Source organism: Phocoena sinus, chromosome 1 (genome assembly GCF_008692025.1).
Source record: "Phocoena sinus isolate mPhoSin1 chromosome 1, mPhoSin1.pri, whole genome shotgun sequence".
Classification (NCBI taxonomy): domain Eukaryota; kingdom Metazoa; phylum Chordata; class Mammalia; order Artiodactyla; family Phocoenidae; genus Phocoena; species Phocoena sinus.
The window spans coordinates 109,866,696-109,891,938 of record NC_045763.1 but is presented as its reverse complement, the minus strand read 5'-3'; the positions used below and the strand labels follow the sequence as shown (position 1 = coordinate 109,891,938).

Sequence of the window (25,243 nt, the reverse complement as noted above, 5' to 3'; positions counted from 1 at the left end):
TGTATTTTTAAATTTCTACTATGATTTATTCTCTGATCCATGAGTTATCTGGAAATGCACATTTTAATTTCCAAGCAAAGGGGAAATTTTTGTTTTGGTTATTAACTTCTAAGTTAAAAGTACTATATGGCTAAAGAACATGAATCTGCATGATACAAAGGATCTAAAATTATACTAATCTTGCATTAGGGGCCAGTACACATCACTAATTGGTTTAAATATTCCTTGTTTGTTCAAAAAAGAATGCACATTTTCTAATTTTAGAGCACAGAGCACTGACTCTCCATACGTGAGTCAGTTAAATCAGATATGGTAGTATAGTATAAATTATATTTTTACATATTTTGTATCTGCTTAAACTACCAATAATTAACAGCTACATTTTAACTCTCTCACTAGGATAACAAAGCTGGTAAATTTTCCTTTCAGTTCAGGCATACTTCAGAGATATCGCAGGTTTGGTTCCAGACCACCACAATAAAGTTACAAATATAGAAATAAAGTGAGTCACATGAATTTTCTGGTTTCCCAGTGCATATAAAAGTTATGTTTACACTATACTGTAGTCTATTAAGTATGCAATAGCATTATGTCTAAACAAAAACAATGTACACACCTTAATTTTAAAATGCTGTTGGGGGACTTCCCTGGTGGTCCAGTGGTTAAGAATCTGCCTTCTGGGACTTCCCTGGTGGTGCGGTGGTTAAGAATCTGCCTGCCAATGCAAGGGACACAGGTTCGATCCCTGGTCCGGGAAGATCCCACATGCTGCAGAGCAACAAAGCCTGTGCGCCACAGCTACTGAGCCTGTGTGCTGCAACTACTGAAGCCCGTGCACCTAGAGCCCGCACTTCACAACAAGAGAAGCCACCGCAATGAGAAGCCCACGCACCGCAACGAAGAGCAGCCCCTTTTATTAATTTAAACATTTTATACATGATTATTTTATATTTTGTATCTTATCATTAATAGTTTAAGTCTTTAGGGGTTTGTTTCTATCAAATCTCACTCAAAGTGACTTATTTCCTTGTGTTTGGTAATTCTCTGTTGAATTTTATCTGTGGGAATTCAAAGAGCCTAACCAGAAAAAGCTTTCTCTCAAAGTGTACTTGCAAGTGCTATGGCAGAATCAGGGTAGTACTGACCTTGGTCCAATTTATCATCTTTCTCAGAGGGTTCTTCCATTTTGCTGTGGGCCAAAGGCTTAGTTTCCCATTAGTGCTAACATGGGCATTTGCCTTTGAGAGCAACCTTGCCTTTTCTGTTTGCTCACAGCTCACTGTTCCTGCTTCAGCTGACTCTTCACTTTTGTGAGAACAGACCCTTAGAGAGCGCCCTAACTTTTTTAGCATACTCAGTAATGCATTAAAAATTAAGCTTGTGACCTTCCATGCACAAAGATACTGCCCCCTCAAGGAGGTGGAACATCAATTCTGCACTCCTTAAGTGTGTACTGTGCACAGTGACTTCCTTCCAAAGTGTATAGTTTGATAAGGGGGTGGGAGGAGATTTTACAGTGAAGAAACCTGATAAATACTGCCTCAGCCAGGTGATCAAGGTTAGCATCATCAGTGATAAGTCATGTTGACAGGATACTCTTGACGCGATGTGATGCAAATGGCACTTTTCCTGTGTTCTTTCCAAGAACCTATAGCCCCAATTAATCATGAAAAAATATATATATCAGACAAACGCATATTTTTGTTTATTCATTTGGGCCGCACCTAGCGGCTTGAGGGATCTTAGTTCCCCAACCAGGAATCAAACTCAGGCCCTCTTGCAGTGGAAGCGCAGAGTCCTAACCACTAGACCACCAGAGAATTCCCCAGACAAATCCATATAGAGGGACATTCTACAAAATACCTGATCAATACTCCTCAAAACTGTTTACAGTCTAAAGGAGCCTGAAGTGACATGATGACTAAATGTAATGTGGAATTTTGCATGGGATTTTGGGATAGAAAAAGACATTTGGCAAAAACTAAGGAAATCCACAAATAAAGTATGGACTCTAGTTAATAATGACCTATCAGTATTGGTTCATTAGCTGTAACAAATGTACCATATACCAATGTAAGATGTTAACAACAGGGGAAACTGGGTGCAGGGTATTCTAGAACCCTCTATACCATCTTTGCAACTTCTCTGTAAACCTAAAGCTATTCTAGAATAAAGTTTATTTTTAAAAGTTATGTTTGTTACAATTTCTGCAGGATTTAGTTATTTTTTAGGGCAAAAAAAATGTAGTCTCTCTGCAAAATATCTAGTTTGTCATATCATCAGAAACAGAAATTGTCCTATTCACCCTTCTCCCCAGTACAATCATGCCTTTTCCCAGAACCATGTTCCTTGGAAACTCCACTGGCAAACTTTCTCTTCCCTTAATTTCTGAGAAATTACTTTGCTCTGATCTTCTCCTCTACCTAGGACACCTTTTCTTCTGAAACTCTGGTGTTTCCCAAGTTCTTTCACTGGCCCTTTTCTCTTCTCACTTAAAATACTGTGTCCCTTGAAGTGCTCATTCATTAACTACTACCAATATGATTACAATTCCCAAGTCTCCATCTCTAGTCCAAAGCTTCCTCCCAAATACAATATAGTGGTTATGAACATATTTAAGTTAGTCAGAACTAGTTTCAAACCCAGCCCCTATTTCCAACTGCATGACCTTTTCTCATCTATACAATGAGATGCTTTTCTCATCTATACAATGAAATAATAGTACCCACTTATTCAAAGGTTTTTCTCAAGATTACATGACAAAATACACAGAAAACTCCTAGAATTGCATCAAGTATATAACTGTCAATAAATATTAGCCAATATTAGGATTATAAGCACTATCAAAATGGTTAATTATCTATTAAACAACTTGTCTCAGATGCCCTCCAGACACTCCAACTCCATGTGTGCAAGCCTGCTTTTATCATCTATTTCCTCCCAAACTTCCTGTCACCCAAGACAGAATCCACAGGATCCATCTTCCAAGCTTTCCTCTAACTTCATCCGGTACATCCAACTGGTCAGCAAGTTCTGCCGAATTCTACTTTCTAAATACCTCTTAGATCTTTTCTGTCCTCTCCACTACCAGTTATATTCTTTCAAATCTTTGTCATTTGGTTAGATTATTATAGTGGCTCCTGAACATTTCCCCCAAACATATTATCATTTATTTTTGGAACCTGTAATATCAGTTTCAGGTATTGCTATTTTAAAGACCAAAATACAATACTTTTGTTGGCATAATACAAAAGAAGTTCATTCGTTGTCCTTAGTTGTCTTTATCTCTTTCCTACCTACTCACCCACCCCCATTCCTCTCACTTTCACCACAAACTCCTTACCCTACTTCCTGTGCAGTTCAGGAAACTCCCCTGACTCACCCCCCTCTACCTTTGTCATGGCCCACTTATAGGGAGAGTCTGACCCTGAGGGAAAGAACCTTCCATAACAAAGAATCTCTCCTAGGGAAAAGAAAGGATTTAAACTCCATCAGAGAAGCGTTTCCCAAGTTGGCCAAGAAAGAAGTCAAAACTTCAGCAATTTTGAACTACTGAACATACACAGGTGGTTCCGAAAGCACTGGTCAGGGGAGTTAAATATGGCAAGAAGATACTAAAGTCCAACCCAACCAGCTACATCACACAAAGCAATTATAAACGTACCTCAGACAAAAAGACCAAAGTCAAAGGAAGCAGCAAAACCAGGAGGAGCTGATGATTTACAACAATAACCTATGTTTAATAGTTATGTTTTTATAAATTTACATTTTTACTTGATGTTTTAAAATATGAAATACATTAAAAATCTGGGCTCACAGACTTAACTTCAATTTTTGAATTCTAAAAGCTTTGAATAAATCCGAAAATATACTACTACCAATATTACAAAAAAGTAATTTTGGTCCAGTGTTACAATCACTATCTATTGTAGCTTTTGTGCCTATACATACATAGTTACTTTGTTTTCAACATACCTTCCCCTCCCCACCAGTGTCTTAAAAATCATGGTTTTTACTGCTTCTTTGCTTCTCTTTGTCTTTTCCATCCTCACTTGTCTATGTGTACTTCTGATTGTTCACTCTCTGCTTCTGATTCTTTCACACCTTTGTTTGTATTTGAGATACCTTCTTTCACCTGCTTCACATCTTTTTTGAACAACTGTTTCCTCCATGAAGCCTTTCTTACTACACACAAATATAAATTGGTTCTCTCTGCTCTTTAATTGGGGGTTTCCTAGAAAAACATCCATAACAAAGCTTCCCAATGTGCGTTCCATAGAACAGTAATCACATGAGATGGCTAGAAATGAAAGGAACTCCATGGTCAAATAAGTTTGGAAAATACTGAACAGACCATCCCCCACTCCTTCTGGAAATTCATGAAGCATTTTATTAAAGGTGCTAAAGTCTAGCAGCATGAAACAGGTTTAACTCTAACTTCGTAGTACCTAAGCTTTGACAGTGACAACCTAAACATCACCACTTTCTAGAAAATGCTTTTGTACAAAGTCAAATTCATATTTTTTGTTTATTGCTATATTTTCTCTGTATCTTATCCACATTTATCAGTTTATACATATGTACTGTACATGGCAATCTGAGGATAAGAATCAATAGGAGAATAGAGATGAATTCTTATCCTAGTTTATACTAAACACAGTATATATGTGTAAGGATGACCTATAAATGGATTTCAAAAGCTGTTCACTTTTCTATTACCAGGTTTTTAAAGACTTTTAAAACAAAGTAAAATTGATCTTCCAAAATGTGTCTTGAAATGAAATTTTCTTTTAAAAAAATCTTGAATTTCAAATTTTAAATGAAAATATGATTAATATTTGGTCTTTATTATTCCAACTTAAATTTTTATAAACCCCTTGTTTTTGATAGGTTATTTTTAAAAATCCAGCAGCACTAAAGATATTGCTGTCCCTGTGAAATCCCTTCTTTGAGATGCATTTTCATATTAGCACAACAGCTATAAAAATATATGAAAGGGCTTCCCTGGTGGCGCAAGTGGTTGAGAGTCCACCTGCCAATGCAGGGGACACGGGTTTGTGCCCCGGTCCGGGAGGATCCCGCATGCCACAGAGCGGCTGGGCCCATGAGCCATCGCCGCTGAGCCTGCATTTCCGGAGCCTGTGCTCCACAACGGGAGAGGCCACAACAGTGAGAGGCCCGCATACCACAAAAAAAAAAAAAAAAAAAAAAAAAATATATGAAAGATTCTTAAATTCTATGAACTTCTAGAACTGCAAGATGTTTTTATACAAATAGGTACTTGAAATACTCAAAACAGATAAATAGTTTCCAAATTAGTGTGTTTTCCAGGCATTCTCTAGAATTAATAAAAAGGCCTAAAAAATCTGTGTTCATTCTTTTGGATTATTAACCTTAAAATTTCACCTAGGGTATGCAGGATTAACTGGAAGAATTTAAAGCTTAAGCACACAGGCCTGCATGAAACATAGTGTAACAAAAATACATACCATAATTGCATTTAAAAACAACAATAGTTACCATTTGCTGAACTTTCTTTATACATATAGGTATATTTTTTTTTTTTACTGAAGTGTAGTTGATTTACAATGTTGTGTTAATTTCTGTTGTACAGTGCTGAGCTTTCTAAATGTCAGGTAGTTTGCAAAGCACTTTATATGAATTATCTGGTTTTTTTTTTTTGCGGTACGCGGGCCTCTCACTGCTGTGGCCTCTCCCGTTGCGGAGCACAGGCTCTGACGCGCAGGCTCAGCGGCCATGGCTCACGGGCCCAGCCGCTCCACGGCATGCGGCATCTTCCCGGACCGGGGCACGAACCCGTGTCCCCTATATCGGCAGGCGGACTCTCAACCACTGCGCCACCAGGGAAGCCCTGAATTATCTTTTTTAATACCACCAACAATCACATACGGTGTGTTGTATTATTATTATCCCTATTTAAAGGCTTTAAGAGGTTAAGTAACAATTATAATGCCTACTGAAGTCGAAAACCCATGTACTTTGCCAATTAACCACTATACAATATTGTATATCCCCCTACATATGTAAATCTATGTAAACAAAACTATGTAAAACCTCTATAGCAACAATTCTCGAAGTGTGCTCTGTGGTCAGATATAAGAAAGTCATTAATTAAGCACTTTCTATGTTCTACACCATCTTCAAGGTGATGAGGATGTAGTGGTGGGCAAAACAAAGTCCCTGCTGTCATGGGCTTACATTCTAGTTGGGGGTGAGAGGGGACGTGCATCTTAGTAAATAAACAAATAAATAAGGTAATATCTTATAATGGGAAAAGGTATATAAAGAAAATAAAATAGGGTGATGCAGTAAGAGAATGATAGATAGGAGCAAAGTGGGGTAGGGTAGGCTCTTTGGCTAGGACGATAGGGATCAACCTCTAAGGAGATGAGCTAAGACCTGAAAGACAAGGACATTAAGGCAAATTTTTCATATAAAGTGGTAATTTATAAAATGATAGTGATAATATAAATGGTAGTGTATTTTACATCCTTATTTGGCAAAATAAAAAGTTATCAAACTTATGATCTCACAAATTAAAAAACAGTAATTAAATGGTTATAAAATAACATCTGGTAACCCCTGGGCAATACACAGTATTAAGATGAGAGACAATGGATGTGTACGTTGCAGAAACTTAATAAAGGTCATTCTATAACATATCAATAAATCAGTGAATTCTCAAACCTTTTGGTTTCAGGATACCTTTACCCTCCTAAAAATTACTGAAGACCCCAAAGAGCTTTTGCTTATGTGGGTTAGTTACATCTATGCTCTTTACTGTATTATAAATTAAAACTAAGAATTTTAAAATATCTACTAATTCATTAAAAATAATAAAACCATTCAGTTAATAAGTTATACATATTTTATTAAAAATAACTATATTTGCAAGAGAAAAAAATTTAGTGAGGAGAGTAGCACTGTTTTACATTCTTGAAAATCTAATGTTTTGGCTCAACAGAAGACAGCTAAGTTCTCATATCTGCTTCTATATTCAATTTATTGCTATATACGAATTAATGAATTTTTTTCACCTCTGCAGCTTAGTGAAATCATCAAAGTAGACAGGCACAGAACTCACAGAAACAGAGAGTAGAACGGTGGTTGCCAGGAGTCAGGGAGTGGGGGAATGGGAAGACGTTGGTCAAAGGGTACAAACTTGCAGTTATAAGATAAATAAGTTCTGGGGATCTAACATACAACATGGTGACTATAGTTAACAGTATGGCATTATATACTTGAAAGTTACTAAGTGCATCTTGCGGTAATCATTCTGCAATTTATACATGTATCTAATCATCACAACTTACACAATGTTACATGTCAATAATATATTAAAAAGCTGGGAAAAAACAGGCACAAGGGCTGTTTGGGAACCATTATACTATATATACCACACTATGGAACACTACAAAATACCAATAGACTTTGAAAGAAGTGGAACGCAGTCTAGCACAAAGGTAGAGAGTAGGCGCTGGAGTCAAGACTGCTTAGATTTTAATTCTGGCTCTACTGCTTACTAGCTATGAAACTTGAACAATTAATTTTACCTCACTGAGCCTTCAAGTGCTTCAGTTATATCATCTATAACGTTTTCTTTATTATTTTCCCTTCACCAGCGTAATTTTACATATATATCACTAATAGCCTTACTAAGTAATAAAAATTACATAATATCAATACCTCATGAATTGCTATATTAAATGAGATCACACGATAAGAACTCAGGAAATGTTAACTATTTATTACTAAATCTATTAGTGATAATGTTTGTGAAGTTAACTGTATTAATGATTGGAAACTTAATAAAGAACATTGTTAAATAATAACAAAGTAATTGTAAGCAACTCAGGCTTTGAATCCACCGTATTTCTTGTATTTCTCCCACTCACTCTCACCTTCTGCCTTCAGAGAACAAAACCAAGGGGGGAAAAAAAATTAAGCTTATGCTTAGCCACCCTGAAACCAGGCAGTTTCCCTTTCCTATACTATAAAAATGGTCTGACAATTTCCTCAAAATAATCAATTGGCTTCCCTAAGCCTCGGTTTATAAGAATTTTAAGTGGGGATAACTCCTACCTTCCAGAGCTTATGTTAGGATGATAGGAATATATATACATATATGTATGTATGTATATGTTTGATATCTAGTAAGAGTGCTCAGTGAATGATACCTTCACTCCAACCAAAAAGTGATAACTCTTCGAAACTGGTACAGCATGTAAAAACTCATACTATCATTCCCAGAACAAGTTATTTTTGTTCAATTCTTATCTTAGTCATGAAACGTTAAGTTCCTTATAATTCCATCTCTTTCAGCGAGCAACCTAACATAAAGTTTTACATAGAGTAAGCACCCAATATTCCTAAATTAATTTTCTGAATTCTGTATCTTTGGACATAGGAATACACTATAAAAGAAATGTTAAGAAATAACTCAAGTAATGTTAAGAAATAACTCAAGTAATGTTAAGAAATAACTCAAGTAATGTTAAGAAATAACTCAAGTAATACTGACTGCCTCTTGGACAGAGATCATCATTTTAAAATAATGCGTCATGCTACCATTTTAAAACTATAATGACAGTAAAGGGAACACAAAAACAGCACAGGATCCATTCGGGTCTTTTTTAATTGAAAATGGTAAGTTATAATGCCTAACATTAAAAAATCTTTTCCCTTCTAACAGTGAAACTTTCACTAAAGGAAATAATCAATCTCCTTTCTCCCCCCAGCCACCTCTGGTGGGTACCAAAGAACCATAGGGTGAAAGTAAGTGAAACGAATCACTAGCAAGTGAAGTGGAGGAAGAGACGAGAGAGAAAGATAAAAGGCTGCAACCAAAATTTAAACCCAGCGTATTAAACATTTTATTTCTTTCATCAAACAGCCTCTATTTTAATGTTTCTAAGAGAACAAGAAAAACAATGAGTTTCTTTTTTTAAACTATCTTTATCTTAGCCAGAAAGACTTTAATGTTCTAAAGCACAAATGGAATTGTTGCCTTGTTCCAGAAGGAGTAACTAGGTTCTACTACTTCTCCACAAGATGTGCATCTCTCCAGTGTTCTATAACTAAAATCTGTGGATGCAGTGGAATCAAAAGCACTACAAAGCACCAACTCCTTTTTGTTTCCTTGACAAACAGATGAGAAACTCAGTCAAGGTGGTTTGTGCAACAGTGTTAAGTTCTTGAGTAACTTTCTTTTACCAGGGTCTCTGAGCTCCTTCTACACATTAAAAAACCTCATGTAGTCTTAGTTCTCAGATGAAATTTTAAAACAACTAACCCAAAATATTTTAAGGTACTGCTGTAGAACACTAAACACTTGGGAAAAGTGGAAAAAAAAAAAAGATTAAAAGAAAAGATCATAACTTGGGCTTCCCTGGTGGCGCAGTGGTTGAGAATCCGCCTGCCAATGCAGGGGACACGGGTTCAAGCCCTGGTCCAGAAGGATCCCACATGCTGCTGAGCAACTGGGTCTGTGCACCACAACTACTGAGCCTGCGCTCTGGAGCCCGCGAGCCACAACTGCTGAGGCCCGTGTGCCTGGAGCCTGTGCTCCGCAACAAGAGAAGCCACTGCAATGAGAAGCCGGCGCACAGCAAGGAGTGGCCCCAGCTCGTCGCAGCTGAAGGGGGCCCACGTGCAGCAACAGAGACCCAACGCAGCCAAAAAATTAATTAATTAAAAAAAAAAGAGCCTCACAGCCCCTTCAGCCCCCTCCTTATCTTCCCACCAGCCAGCTTCACACTTGCAAACTGGCTTCCATCACCTGCCTGGTGGACAGAGGCTATTGCCAGTTGTACCTTGAATCCGGAGACCAGGGTGTTAGGAATCTTGGAATTGTGGCTTTATCTGTCCATGACTGATGCCAGAGGGGTTAAAAAAATTAATTAATTAAAAAATAAAAAATTTTAAAAAGATCATAACTGAATGACAAAAGCTTAGGAGAAAAGGGAGTTTGGATGCATCTATTATTTATGAGTTTATGAAAGGCAGGAAGTCAAATCACTAAGAATAAAATCAGAAGTCTCCACTCTCTAAGAAATTACACACAAACATACACTCACCCCTTCTCTACCAATAGGACTGTAATTTTGGGGTGGCCTGTTTAAGGAAATGTTAATATTAGTAATTTTACATTGGAAATGGAAATTTCCAATGGAATTTTCAAGATATTTCCACACCACAAAATCACTTGAAGTTTGTCAATACTGTTTCACACTTTGATTTATGGGAATGTTTATTTGCTATATAATTTAACATTTAGCTTACTATGGGATGTACAGCAAAAGTATGTTTTACATATTGCTTTAAATCCACCTAAGGCCATGTATATAAACAACCCTTCTGCATTTGAGAGACAAAGCAGCTAAATGAAGAATATAACTGCCTGTAAAGTCTCATAATACACATAAAAAGGCTCATTTAGTATACACCATTACAATAATCACACGTTAATAATCACGGTAGCTCATGTTTTGAAATACTGTCAGAAAACATGGAAATTATCTACATCTCTATGAACCTAGGGCAATGGATGGAAGAAAAGGTGACCTAGGCATCCAAAGGGCAGAGAGAAGATTGTGCAATAACTTTACAACTGGGAATTATAACAGACCTAATGCCTAACTAATCCAGAAGTGCCATTAAACCTAACCCAAGAGTAGAAATATGCAAGAGATCAAAATAGATTTATTACTTCTTTGGGGAGCTGAAAGTTTACCTTGAACCTCAGAAAGAACCACACACAATAACACATTAGACCAAGTAAGCAGAAAGAGGTATCTGAAATACCAGAATGCCCCAGAGCCTTCTCTCTGGACATCTTCTCTATCTATACTTATTACTCTGTCTTACTACACTTACTTCTCTATCTACACTTACTTCCTAGTACATCTCTTCCAGGCTGATGGCTCTAAAGACAATTTACATACTAAGCAGATACCCTGTGGTGACTGTCGCACAACTCTGTGAATATACTAAAACAAATGAATTGTACACTTGAAATGAGTGAAGTTTGTCGATAAATGTCAACTCTTTCTAGTCACTCAGCCAAAAAAACCCCAGAGTCATTCTTGAAAACTCTCCTCTCTTACCCCACATTTAATTCATCTAGAAAGCCGTTTGGATCTACCTTCAGAACAGGTGTAGAATTAAATTACTTCTTATAAAGCTTGTCCAAACCACCAGTATTTTATCCCAGGATTACTTCAATAGCCACCTACTGGCATCCCTATTTCTGCAGCAACTAGAATGATCTTTTAAAAACAGAAATCTGTTCACATCACTCCTCTGCCTCATCTCATTCAAAATAAAAGCCCAAGAATGCCTATAAAATTCTTTGTGATCTGCCCCTCCTGCCATATCACCCACCATAATCTGAGTTCATCTGCTAATCCTTACTTTCACTACTTCTTTCCAGCCACAAAAGCTTTCTTCAACTCACCAGGCACACTCTAACCTCAAGACCTTTGTATTTTTCTGTTCTCTTTGTCTTGGAACATTCTTCTCTCACAGTCTCCTATCTATATTGCCTATACCTCACCTTCCTGCTCAAAAGTCACATTCTCAGTGAGGCCTTCCCTTAGCACCTAATTTAAAACTGCAAACTCTTATAACACTCTGTATTCCCCTTCCCTGATTTATATTTCTCTTTAGCACTCCTAATATTTTTTACCTTCTAATATATTTAATATTTTGTTTGTTTGTTGCTTGTCTCCTCTTCTAACAGTATAGGCTCTGAGAGGACAAAAATTTTTCTCCATTTTATTCACCTGCTTATGTCCCCAGTGCCTGGCACAGTAGGTATTCAATAAATATTTGTTAAAAGAACTGAATGTAAACTAGGGATTTGTAAGCAAAATTCATCTTGGAACTTAAAGTAAGAATTTGTACCTAGTCCACCTATATTTGTATACATGTGATATGTGATTAAAAAGCTATGGCAGTACTGTTATACTCTATGTGTAGCCAACATATCTGCTACAAAGGATGAATTACAAGGAAAGTAAACGGTTAAAGGAATAGCTACATTTCAGATACCAGAGCTGCAAAAAATAGTTCCAGACCCTCAGATTTGTGCAATATCAAATACAAGATTATAGACTTCACTCTCCACTGACCAATGGAGGTACCAGTGTGGTACCCCAAACTTTTTGCCACCAAAAAAAATCCTTCTATTATTTAATCTAAAACCTAACATTTAGAGATTTTTATCAAGTAAACAACTTTAGTAACTAACATGTTCAACTTGTTTTCCCTTTTTTAAAATTATAAATGACTATCAGAACTTCAAATCTATACAAGATAATCAGTTTTCCCACAGAAAGCAAAAATAAAAACAAAAATACCCACAAAGCTTCAAAATGCAGATATTCTAGTTAATCTGCATGGCCTAATATTGTAGAAAATATTTTATGAATAGGAAAGGCTGTGTAGTACAGTGGCTAAGAGTGTATGCTCTAAATCAAGAATGCCTGGGTTGAATCCTGGATCCACCACTTATTAGCTCTCTAACCATGGGCAAGTTACTCAACCTCTCAGTGCCTCTGTTTTCCCATCTGTAAAGTGGGGATCATAACAATACCTACTTCAAAGAATTATGAAGACTGAATGAATTAATAAGTGTAAAATGCTTGGAACAGTGCCTGGCACATAATAAGCACTTGATAAAAGTTAGCTAGAAAATTATTACCAGCTTCATGGTCCATTCAAGGATCTGAGAAACCACTGCCATACATCAAAAATAGTAAATTGCACTTTTCTAATTCTCTGCAACAAATTAATCCTGTATTAAGAGGTTTTTTTTGGACAGTCCATATTTATATAACAGTTTCTCTTGTGGAGAAAATACCAGATTGTACTGAGATTTGCTTCAAATGAGGAGGAGGAGAAGGGAAAGTAAAGGCGACAGAAGAAAAAAGATCGGCCATTAAAATAACTACTGGGACTTCCCTGGTGGCGCAGTGGTTAAGAATCCACCTGCCAATGCAGGGGACACGGCTTCGAGCCCTGTTCTGGGAAGGTCCCACATGCTGTGGAGCAACTAAGCACATGGGCCACAACTACTGAGCCTGCGCTCTGCAGCCCACGAGCCACAACTGAAGCCTGCGCGCCTAGAGCCTGTGCTCGGCAACAAGAGAAGCCACCGCAACGAGAAACCAGCGCACCACAACGAGAAGCCGGCGCACCGCAACGAAGAGTAGACCCCCGCTCGCCGCAACTAGACAAAGCCTGTGCACGGCAATTAAGACCCAACGCAGCCAAAAATAAATTAATTGATTAATTAAAAAAAAAGATAACTACTTTTGAAGTGGGGTGATCAGTGTTGGCAGGAGTGTTATTACTTTTCTAATCTTGTACATACTTAAAGTTCGTACCAAAAACAGCTGAAGGGAAATCTTAACAGCTTTTCTGCTCTACAAATGATTCTACTTTCCTATAACCCCCTTTTCTTCAAAAACTCATTTCAATTCTCATACACCTTCTAAAACAGACCAACCCATTCAATGGTTAGAAGCAAAACAATTTGGAGATATCATGAACACAGTATTTTCCATTTTGTCCTACTAGTTCTTCAGACAACTTGCTAATTCACTACAGAAAGGTTGGTCCAAATCATCTCCCTCTGACTGGGAATGTAATTTCCAGCACTGTTCCCAAAACAAAGTAATTATTTCGAATAGTTAGGACCTTAAGACTATCTACATCATCGTTGTCACCATAATAAATAATGTGAACATATATGTATATGCTAGGACCTATACCAAAATACATGCATTATCTTCTTAAATCTAGACAACAAGCCTATGAGAGATAATTATCTCTACTCACAGATCAGAAATTGAGACTCACAATTTAAGTACTGTGCCCAGGTATTAACTGATGGAATTAAGATTTGAACCTGGGTCTAATTCTAAAGTCTGTGTTTTTCTACTTTTCCATACTTATTTCCATGTTACATTAAAAATGGGACAGATGAACAAAATACAGAAATGACAGTCTAGTCAAATTGCACATCAAGCCCATATAAGCGCCATATTTTGAAACTGCCAACAACCATACCTATCATTTCTTTTACTAAATTATAAATGCTGCCTTCTGATAAACAGAAATTAAAATAATTCAAGTTCTTGATTAACTATTTCACAAAATTATATTGGCAAATATTTACTGATTACTTATTGTGTGCCAAACACTGTTCTAGTTGCTTGGGGATGTAGCAGCAAAGAAGACACAGCCCTGTCATCTGGTGGAAGAAAATAAACAGTAAGCATATAAACAAATAAATAAGGTAATTTCATATACTGAAAATAAAGTGATGTGTTATAATGCAACTGAAGGAACCATTTGAAATAAGATCATTAGGGAAGGCCTTTCTGAGGAGGTAATATTTGAGCTTGGATCTAAATGATGGGAAGATAGGATTAGAAGAAGCCTGAGAGGTAGTAGGCAGGGCAGGTGGTGTAGGACCTTGTAGACCTTTTACTTGTAGTAAAAAGAAGTTTAACCCTTTAAGCCTGTTGCAATGGGATATCACTGAAGGATTTTAAAGCACAGAAATGACATCTGTTTATGCTACAGAAAGATCACTTTTGAAAAATGATAGTAATGGAAGCTTCAGTCAAACAAATTAAAACAAGTCTGAATAAAATCAGTAGAACCCAGGGCTTCCCTGGTGGCACAGTGGTTCAGAGTCCGCCTGCCGATGCAGGGTACATGGGTTCGTGCCCCGGTCCGGGAAGATCCCACATGCCGCTGAGTGGCTAGGCCCGTGAGCCATGGCCGCTGAGCCTGCGCATCCGGAGCCTGTGCCCCGCAACGGGAGAGGCCACAACAGTGAGAGGCCCGTGTACCACAAAAAAAAAAAAAAAAAAAAAAAAAAAATCAGTATAACCCACCATGGAGTGTGCTTGAGGAAGACTACTTGCCTTCTCTAAGTTATTTCCTTTATTGTTTTTCTAATTTTTATTTATTTATTTTTTGGCCATACTGCGCAGCTTGCAGGCTCTCAGTTCCCCGATCAGGGATTGAACCTGGGCCATGGCAGTGAAAGCCCAGAATCCTAACCACTAGGCCACCAGGGAACTCCCTAAAGTATTTCCTTTAAAGTGAACAAAAGTCTCTTATTACACGTTATGAAATAAAGGATAAAAATGAAAATATCTCAGGAAGAGTTAACATAGTCACTTAAACTCCCACTGAGGTCTAAATATAAGTTACTAAATAATGGATGCCAAAGAAAAAAAGGAGAAGCAAAAGTGGCATCAGGAAAATGGACAGAAAGGCTGGGAATGCCAAAGACACCTATTTCACAAATTTGCCTAAAGCTGACTTAGAAACCAAACTCGAACTAAAATAATTCTAACAACAATCTCCTGAATATTTCTCTCAAAAGGCTTTATTTACAATAAGATAAACGATGTTCACTCAACGTAAACATAAAACAACTACAAATTACCCTTAACCATTTTAGAAAGTTAAGTTGCATTCCACCAGACAAAAAAAAAATCAGGTTTATAGAAAGCCAAAAGCATTGAACTATACAAACTGTATATAATACACTTCAAATGAAGTACTGTCTTCCTAGAGCAATCATTTTTTTCACTCTTAAAATATCAACAAGGGAAATAAGCTCAGGCACAATATCAAAAGTAGAGGCAGAAAAATTCTGGCTCCAGTGTATCTCGTTATCGCTGACTGTAAAAAATATATTGTAATTGCATTTGTAATCCCACAGGCAGGGATGGCGACCAACTTATTCTTGCAAATGATGTAACCATACAGTTAAAGCACCAGAGCCCAAAGGTAGAAAAAGTAAAAATGTTTTAAAACAGGAAGAAAAATATGTTTAAGGAGAATACGTCCTCAGGCTTGAGCACTGCTTGCTACCACTGGTATACCAAAAACATTAAAGAATAATCATGAAAACATTACTTTACAAAGTTAAATGTGGCCATTGTCATCTGATATGGTGGAGTCAAATCCCAACTCCACCATTTTACTGTATAAACTTAAGCAGCTTACTTAACATTTCTGAGGCTTAGTTTCCACATCTGTAAATCAATTATTAAAAAATCTACTTCTTAGGGTTAGTTTAAGGTATAATGAGATACTAGATATATTGTAAATGACAAAGGGCTGGGTACATAGTAGATACTTACTATGTGAGTCTTTGATAATGACTGGTACTTGATATTGTATGTTCTAATTTTACCTCTTGGAAAGAAAGTAACTTTGATCTGCTATTGGTAAATATAGGTAATCCTGCCTTGGTTATACAACTCTTTCTGCATATGTTATTCAAAGAGCCACAAAACATCTCTCCCAACAATAACTTTATACACAAATGATTTGAAGTTTGGGGTCTATGATTTTGTAAATTTTATCCATCTGTTCCCTAAAAGTAAACACAAATTCAAACACTATAGGGGCAATAGCAAAAGTGGAATAAGAAGAATAAGTGAATGATGGGTCTCACTGGTGACGTGCCATAGACAGGAAGCAGACCTAAAATTCAGATAGATATACATGGATTTAGGGTCAACCCTCTCTTCTCAGCAGGAAGCAACAAATGACTTCTCCACACTTTGTCCTAAAAGATCTGAAATTTTCTGCAAACAATCCATGCTTCCTGACAGTCTAACAGACCTCTTTCTGCAGTAACGCAGTAAAGTGAAAAAAACTCCACGATGTAGACAAAAAAGCAATTAACTGGGGTAAAAGAGTAGTACCTATTCAAAAAGCACACTTCCTGATTCTTTGTTTTGATTACCTATGAAACCAATTCCTATTCTTTAAAAAGGTATCTGAACTGGTTGAAAAGTAGCCGGATATGTTTTCCATTTTATGGTGTTAGTGGCGATACTGACTACGGTTGTTTCCGGTCAGTATCAAGAAGCCTGTATTTTACTGCAGCAAACATAGCTACAAAAACCTCTCAGGTGGTCGCCTCAGCTCTATGTGGAGCTCACGTTACCTCTTCATCTAGGTAAGGCCCTTCTTATTACACATCACACGTTTTAGGTCAGTGGAAAATAGAATGGTCCCACATATTCCAGCGAAGTAGATGCATTTACTACTGCTTAAACCATAGCGTGTCTATCACCAGGAGAACAAGAAATCATTAACACGTCAGGGCCTATAAGAAATAAACGGACGCAACAATTTCTGTGAAGGTTCAGTAAAAACAACATCACCTTACAAAGCTCTGAAACAACATGTAAATCTCAACAGATTTGGGCCCAACGTCCCAAGGTCACACCAAGTCAGTCGCTATAAAATCCAAGAAATGATGAGCCTCCTGCATTCAGGACAATCCTGGCTAGGAATAGGGTCTGAGTTTGGGTACACTCTGGTCGAAGCTTTAATATGAACAACCCCAACCGAATGCAGCGGCTCCACAGGGAAACCCTAAGCGTTTCGGGTAGTATTTCCTTCCATCCCCAGTCTTCCCTTCCCTAGTCACCCCCCAACACTCACATCTCCGGAGCCACTTCATCCAATGGTAGACGATAGTAGTGTGGTGTTTCTTGTTCTCTATACACCAAGATGACAAGCCTTGAATAGATTCCATGGTGTTAGTTACCGACTGGAATTTTCGATCCAACGAGGACTCCAGAGCCCCTGCCGAAGAGGCCGACGAGGAGGAGGCCTTACTGCCGCCTCCGCCGCCGCCGGCCGCCATCTTCCCGGTTTGCACAAGCGCTGCTGCTCCTCTGGCGGCCGCGGCGGCGGCGGCGGCGGCGGGAGCGGGCAAAACAATCACTGCGAGTGCGTGAAAGCCGCAGGTGGGGAGGGGGGCCAGGGGGTGGGGATGGTGCACGCGCTAGGCTCTTCTGGAGGTAGGACGGGAGGACCAGCTGCTGGGCACGCTGGCGGCTCCTACACGCTGCAAAGAGGGGCTGCGGATTTCGAAGGTTTATCGTAATTGTTCAAGGGATTGTGTTTAAACCAGTCAGTAATCACGGAAGAATTGCGCAGAAAACAGGTCCTGCAAAGCCTTTCTAAACGCCTGGCCCGGAAATTAATGGTTTTATACTCTTCGGCTCTCAACGCTTAAGGCCGTTCCCCCACACTCCTCTAAGAGCGGGCATGAATATCTTAAAGTTAATACTACCCGACTGCCCCGTCAGTTGCAGAAATCTTTCTCTCTCCTTTAGATCCTCTAGCACAGAAAGGCCCAAGGCTACCTAGTCAGGATTTTTTTTGCAACGCAACAGCAGCAAAGGGACAGCAACACTATCGCGCACGCGCTGCTTGGCCCCGCCCCCCTGCTTCCTTCTCAACCTAGAAAAAGCAGAGGGAGGTGTGATGGCGGGGCAATCTGGCCAATCAAGGGAGAAGAACGGGAAGCGCGCGCAGAAGCCCACAAGCCCCAAGGGCTAAGGAGGCGCTTCGAGTATTCGTGCGCCTGCGCAGCAGGCCAGCGCGTAGCGGGCTGGGAGGAAAAACGGGGAGAGAAGGGTGGGAGAGGGAGTTGGTCAAACTAAGGAGAGGTTGGGGGAGGGGCTTCACCGCTCCGCCCCGCGTTTTGCTTCCTAGCGAGGTGTCTCCCTTGGGGCTGTCCAGCTCACACAGCAGGGCCGAGAAACTCCCACCGCTCAGCGGCCACTGTTATTTTCTGGCACCTGCAGCTGCCGCCGCCGCCGCCGCCGCTGCTAATTCCTCGGGGCACCGACGCGCCACAAACTAGCTAGCAGCCATCTTGCGGTGCCTCAGAGGATGCGCATGCGCCAGCTCCAGCGAGCCATTCACTACGCAGACTCCCAGACCAAACAATTTTTTACACTCCCCTGGGACATTAACACTCACAGCCACTTGACTTTTTGGATTATAGGAAGAGGAAGTAAATGAAGTGAAACGAAAATTTTCCCCGTAGAGTTTTCGAGACGCGGAAACAATAAAAGGCAAGATGTGATCTCACCTTCGCCAGATATGTTACAGTCTCACAATTGCATAATAAATTATAGTTTACAAAAGCCTTAGATATTTATTATTACATTGATTAGCACAACCTAGATTAACCGTGCAATTGCATATGCCTACGTAAATTCTCTGGGCAGATTTGGAGACTTCTTTGTTCCACTGAACACATGCAGTTATTGTATTTTAATTCTTTCACGTCTTCTCAGTAGACTCACGTTTTTTGAGGCAGGGAACCTGTTTTGTCAAGCTCACGTATAGTATTTGTTAATTCAACAAAAAGTTGTTGAACGTCTTGTGCCAAGTACAGTTTTAGATGTGGGGGAGTAACATAGCAAAATAGACAAATATCCCTTTTTTCTGGGGCTTATTGGCAGGAGACCATAAAAAATATATCAGGGAGTAATAAGTTCTATGAAGTAGCATGAAGCAAGGTAAGGAAGAGAGAGGGGTTGTGTGTGTGGTCCTTAAGGGAATGGGAATGGTGGTTTGGTGATCAAGGAAGGCTTCTGGAAGGAAGTGATACTTGATCTGAATGTTGAGCACAAGGTAACCAAGCAAATATGGGAGAGGGGGAGAAAAACATGCTGGCAGGTGGAACAGCAAGTGTAAAGGACCTAAAACAGCAATGGCTTGATATAGTAGAGGAAGAACAAGGAGGCCATTGTGGCTAGAGAAGAGGACAAGTGATAGAATATGAGATCTGAGAGGTGAAGGGAGAGAGTTCACGTAGGGCCTTGAAGGCCACTGTAAAGACTTTGGCTTTTAACTTTGATGTGGGGAACACTTAAGCAGAGCAGTTTTAAGCAGAAAAGTTACATAGCATTCTTTTTAAAAGATTACACTGGCTGCTATGTTGAAAACAGACTGACTGCAGAGCCACCAGTTAAGGAGGCTATTGGAGTAATCCAGACAAGGAAATGATGGTGGCTTCTACTAGCATGGCAAAAAAAAAAAAAAAAAAAAAGGAGTGGCGTCAGATCCTGGATAGTTTGAAGGTAGAGCCGAAAGGATTGCTCATGGATTTAAGGGGAATATGAGAAGAAGAAAAAAAAAGAGTCTAATATGACACCAAGGTTTCTGACCTGATTAACTAGAACAGTGTTTCTCAGCCTTTTTTTCCATTGCTGTTGACCCTAAAGATTCTTCTTAGATATTTTTTCCTATTCCCCCAACCCCCATGAAATGTTAATACCACAGTTATATTGTATATCTGTTTATGTACTGTCTGTATATTTGTGCTTTATACAAGAGTAAGCATGAAGTTTACTTTTTATTCAATGCAGAGTTAAGTGTGACTAAAATCTTTGTTAAAAATTAAAAAAATTTTTGATGTCTTTCTTCCACTGGATTCTTCTTTTTTTTTTTTGATATTTATTTATTTGGTTGTGCCTGGTCAGTTGCAGCTCACGGGCTTCTTAGTTGTGGCATGCAAACTCTTAGTTGCAGCATGCATGTAGGATCTAGTTCCCTGACCAGGGATCGAACCCGGGCCCCCTGCATTGGGAGCATGGAGTCTTATCCACTGCGCCACCAGGGAAGTCCCAAAACTTAAAAATTTTAACGCAAATAATATTTAACTTTATAACTGTATTTGCTGAATAAACTTTAATGTAATTTATGTATATAAATTGCAATTCACTGCATTACATATGTAAATTAACAATTTATATAAATACATAATAGCAATGAAATCAGTTTTTGATTTTTTTTTTTTTTTTTTGCCACACCATGCGGCTTGTGGGATCTTAGTTCCTTGACCAGGGATCAAACCCGGGCCATGGCAGTGAAAGCGCCGAGTCCTAACCACTGGACCACCAGGGAATCAGTGTTTTTTTATTTTATTTTATTTATTTATTTATTTATTTTTGGCTGCGTTGCACACGGGCTTTCTCTAGTTGCCGCGAGCGGGCTTCTCATCACGGTGGCTTCTCATTGCGGAGCACAGGCTCTAGGCACGCGGGCTTCAGTAGTTGTGGCACACGGGTTCAGTAGTTGTGGCTCGCAGGCTCTAGAGCGCAGGCTCAGTAGTTGTGGTGCATGGGCTTAGTTGCTCCGCGGCATGTGGGATCTTCCCAGACCAGGACTCAAACCCGTGTCCCCTACATTGGCAGACGGATTCTTAACCACTGCACCACCAGGGAAGCCCGGGACTGAGTTTTAAAAAAATCATTCAAAACTGTTATATTTCCAGCAGAAGTAAAATAATTGAAAATTTAATTTCTTAAAAAAATTTAGTGAACTTTTAACTTTATTTTATTTATTTATTTTTGGCTGCGTTGGGTCTTCGTTGCGGTGCGCGGGCTTCTCATTGCAGTGGCTTCTCTTGTTGCGGAGCACAGGCTCTAGGCACGCGGGCTCAGTAGTTGTGGCACACGGGCTTACTGACTTTGCATACAATTTTTGTATCTTCCATTAACTCAATGTCATTGCTGCTTGTGTCACACCCAAGAAAATGAGAGAAATTAAATAAGGAGTAAGATTTTGTTGGGTAGAGCTGAGCTTTGGAAGGTGACAAAGCATTGTAATATCTAAGACTTTTTCATCCCCCAAGAGCCAACTTTTTCTCCATGTGGGGTGATATTGTTCCCTCGGAGAATGGATTGCCATTTTCTCAGACGGACCAGGGGAGGAAAGGGGAAGGAGCAGTCCTGTGAGAAATGAGTAGAAATCGGGATTTCAGTTAAACATCTTGAGTATCAGAGGCATAAATGGCACCAGATATTGTGAGTCTAAAGTTCATGAAAAAGTTCTTGGTAGGAAACATCAGTTTAAGAATTGTCAGTATATAGATGATCTTAAAGCCATGAGATGGATGAGGTTGCCCAGAAGTGAGTGAGCGTAGATAGAATAGAGGACCAAGGACTGGGCTATAAGGAGCAAGTTTCAAAGGATATTGAAAATGAATGATCAGCGAAGGAGAACCCAGCAAGTAATGTTCTGAAAGCCATGTAATGAATATTTGTCAAGCAGAAGGGAGTAATTGTGTCAGGTGTTGCTGCATAGGTTGCATAAGTTGAGGACTGAGATAACCACTGAATCTGGCAAACACAGTAGTCACTGGTGGTCTTGACAAGGGCTGTTTCCAGGAAGTGAAGTGATTAGAGAGGGTTCTAGAGAGAATGGGAGATGTGGAGTTATCATGTGGTGACAACTCTTTCAAGAAATAAAATGGGAGCAGAGAAATGGAGCTGAAGCTGGAGGGAAATGTGGTTTCAAAAGGTCATTTCTTTTTTCCAAGGTGGGAAATAATGTAGCTATTATCAGATGCTACAGTTGATACAGGATAGAGATGGGACAATTGCTGGCTGATTTCCTTGAGTAAGTGGAAGAGGATAGGATCAGGTGGTAGGTTCATAGACAGTTCCTTTCTTGTAACAGGAAGGTAGATCTAGGTAGAGATTCAGGTAGGTTGATAGATGTGTTGGTGAGAATGTGCAGAAATTCTCTTCAATTGCTTCTCTTTTCTCAGTGAAATAGGTAGGCGCTGCAATAGGTGCTGAGGAAGCACACTCTTAAAAAGCATCAAGGATCTATTAATTGCCAATTCCAGTGCACTGTTTACAGTCTCAGCCTTCAGCTTTTTCTGTTAGTGCAATGGTTTAGAGTAAGACACTTAGAACCAGACTGCTCAAATTCAGGCTCTGCCACTTGCCGTTGGCAAGTTACTTGCGAGTGGCAATTTACTTTACTGCCACTTACCATTGGCAATTTACTCTCTGTGGTGCTATAATTATTAAATGAGTTAATGTGTGCACAGTGTTTAAAGTAGTGCCTGGCTTAGTAAAGGCTTGATGACGTTGATGTCAGCTATTATTTATTATACTTAAATCTTTCTTAAAATTCATTTCCCTTTGCTTCTGTTAAATATACAATCATTAATCAGATCCCACTAAATGGATCCTTTCTCCGCCCATTGCTAGTTTTCTTACCCCCTTGTGTTTGCCAAAGTTCCATTTTTAGCCCTTCTCTCATTTTTATGCTCATTCTCTCCCAAAGATTAAATTTATCACCTGCATTCATTCAAGTTGGATATCCTAGTTATCTTTGATTCTACCCCTTCAACTAGTTATCAAATCTTGTAGACTTCTACCTAGATATTTCTTGCGTGAATTCCCTTCTTTTCATTCCCCTTGCCCTCTACCTAAAGATTATCACCTTTCTACATATCAACAGCATCACGATCAGCTTCCTAGTATATCTCTTCAGCTTATATATATTACCAGACTAATCTCCTAGTTTCCCCCTACTCAAAAAACAAAACCAAAAAACTTCTTCCTTGTTATGTACCAAGTTAAGTAAAAGCCCTAACTTTTAAGACCCTCCACAATGGTTCCAATCTAACTTCCCAGTATTATCTCAAATGCCTTTCCTCCAAGGTTCCTTGGGCTCCAAACTGTTCCTTTTCCTTAAATATATCCTGTAATTTTCTATTTATAATTAATTCTGCCTAAAATATCCTCTTCTATTACCAAAATTCTACCTATCTTTCAAGAACTATCTTAAATTGCCTCTTTCAGGCCAACTTCCCTGATCATTCCAACTGGATCGAGTCTTTTGAACAGTAGCATTTTCTGCCCTGAATAAAATTACATGTATGTTAACTACAGAATATTGCATTGAATAACATGCAAAAGCACCCTGATTGCTAAACAGTGTTAGTTATGACTGAATTGTCTTATCCAAAAATAATTATTTGGTACCTATATTACAATGATATTGCCATTGTTCAAGATATTTCTGGAAATTCATCAAGGTAAGCCACATATAGGAAGAACAAATCAGTCCAGTAACTTTATATTTGCATTTTTTAACAAAGAAAGCTATTATCTACCTTGATCATTTCACTTAATTCTCCATGATAAATTCCAAATGACTTTTAAAGTTCTCTCCAGAACGCTACAGAGGACAAATAACTGCCGTTAACTAAAGATATAACTTCAGATTATGAAAGAAATTACTAAAGTTCACAATGTATTCTAAGTGATAACAGCATCCCAAGATAGGAACTATTTTGAGTCTAGCATTCATCTGAAAGAACACATCTGTCCCTACCACCTATTTCACAAATGAAGCATCATGTGTAGGGACTAAGTTTGGGTTCTAGTCAAACCTGGGTTCAAATTAAACTCCATCACTTACTAGCCGTAACCTTGGAGCAAATTACTTACTCTTAGCTTCAAATTTCTCACCTCTAAAATCTACTTTCCTCATAAATTTGTTCTGATAAAGGAGGCAATGCCTATCGAGCACAATACTTAATACAGTACAGGATCAGATAAATTAAAAAACCACCACCACCCTGAAGCACAGGGAGTTAAGACTTAAAACAAGGATTAAGTCTCACTATGGGTACAGTAAGCCCCCTACAGACGAACCTTCAAGTTCAGAACTTTCAAAGATGCAAACATGCCCCTGTATGCCAGCTGTTGTACTGTACTACTGTACTTTTCAAGGTACTGTACCATAAGATTCAAAATGTTTTGTTATGTATTACTGTGTGAAAAGTATTACAAACCGATTACAGTACAGCAATTGTGAATTGGGTTTTGTTGGATGTACGAACAAATTGTGGACTTATGAACGTGCTTTCGGAATGGAATTTTTTTTTTAATTTATTTTTGCTGTGTTGGGTCTTCGTTTCTGTACGTGGGCTTTCTCTAGCTGTGGCAAGCGGGGGCCACTTTTCATTGCAGTGCGCGTGCCTCTCACTATCGCGGCCTCTCGTTGCGGAGTACAGGCTCCAGACGCGCAGGCTCAGTAGTTGTGGCTCACGGGCCTAGTTGCTCTGCAGCATGTGGGATCCTCCCAGACCAGGGCTCGAACCCGTGTCCCCTGCATTAGCAGGCAGATTCTCAACCACTGCGCCACCAGGGAAGCCCTGGAGCTCATTCTTTAATGTAGGGAACTTACTGAACTTTATAATGAACAAAAAGACTCCTTTTAGGTCTTCAGCAAACAATACATTTTTGAAGTTGTGTATAAATTTACACTCATGTTTGTAATAAATCCTTTAATAAAAGCAAAAGCACTTACTTCTGACAATGTTTTCCCCTGGATTTGCTTAAATCACGAAATATCAATTCTCTAGCTCCTAAGTCTCACAGATATAGGCTTTTTTTTAGGTTTCTTCCTGCTCTAGGAATTAGTAATGTCATCTGTCTGGGTTATAGTTTGCTTATCTCTAAAAAAGAGGTTGTATAGTTTTTCCTTAAGGCCTTTTGCAGTCCCTTGTCTCTTTCCACCTTTTTTATCCTAGCACTCTCTAATACTGCCTTATAATTGGAAC

The 25,243-nt window shown here is 38.9% G+C and overlaps 1 protein-coding gene across 4 annotated transcripts in view; it reads right to left on the bottom strand.

The window, feature by feature from the left end:
* Positions 1-18,294, bottom strand: part of RPRD2 (regulation of nuclear pre-mRNA domain containing 2) — an 81,440-nt gene extending 63,146 nt beyond the window's left edge. For 3 of the 4 annotated variants that reach the window (XM_032603737.1, XM_032603739.1, XM_032603740.1), the window contains exon 1: positions 17,512-17,716. In XM_032603737.1, coding sequence (XP_032459628.1) covers positions 17,512-17,716 — 205 coding nt within the window. Of the gene's footprint in view, positions 1-17,511 lie in introns of all 4 variants that reach the window. The other variant, XM_032603738.1, reaches the window with a different exon arrangement.
* Between the last annotated feature and the right edge of the window lie 6,949 nt (positions 18,295-25,243).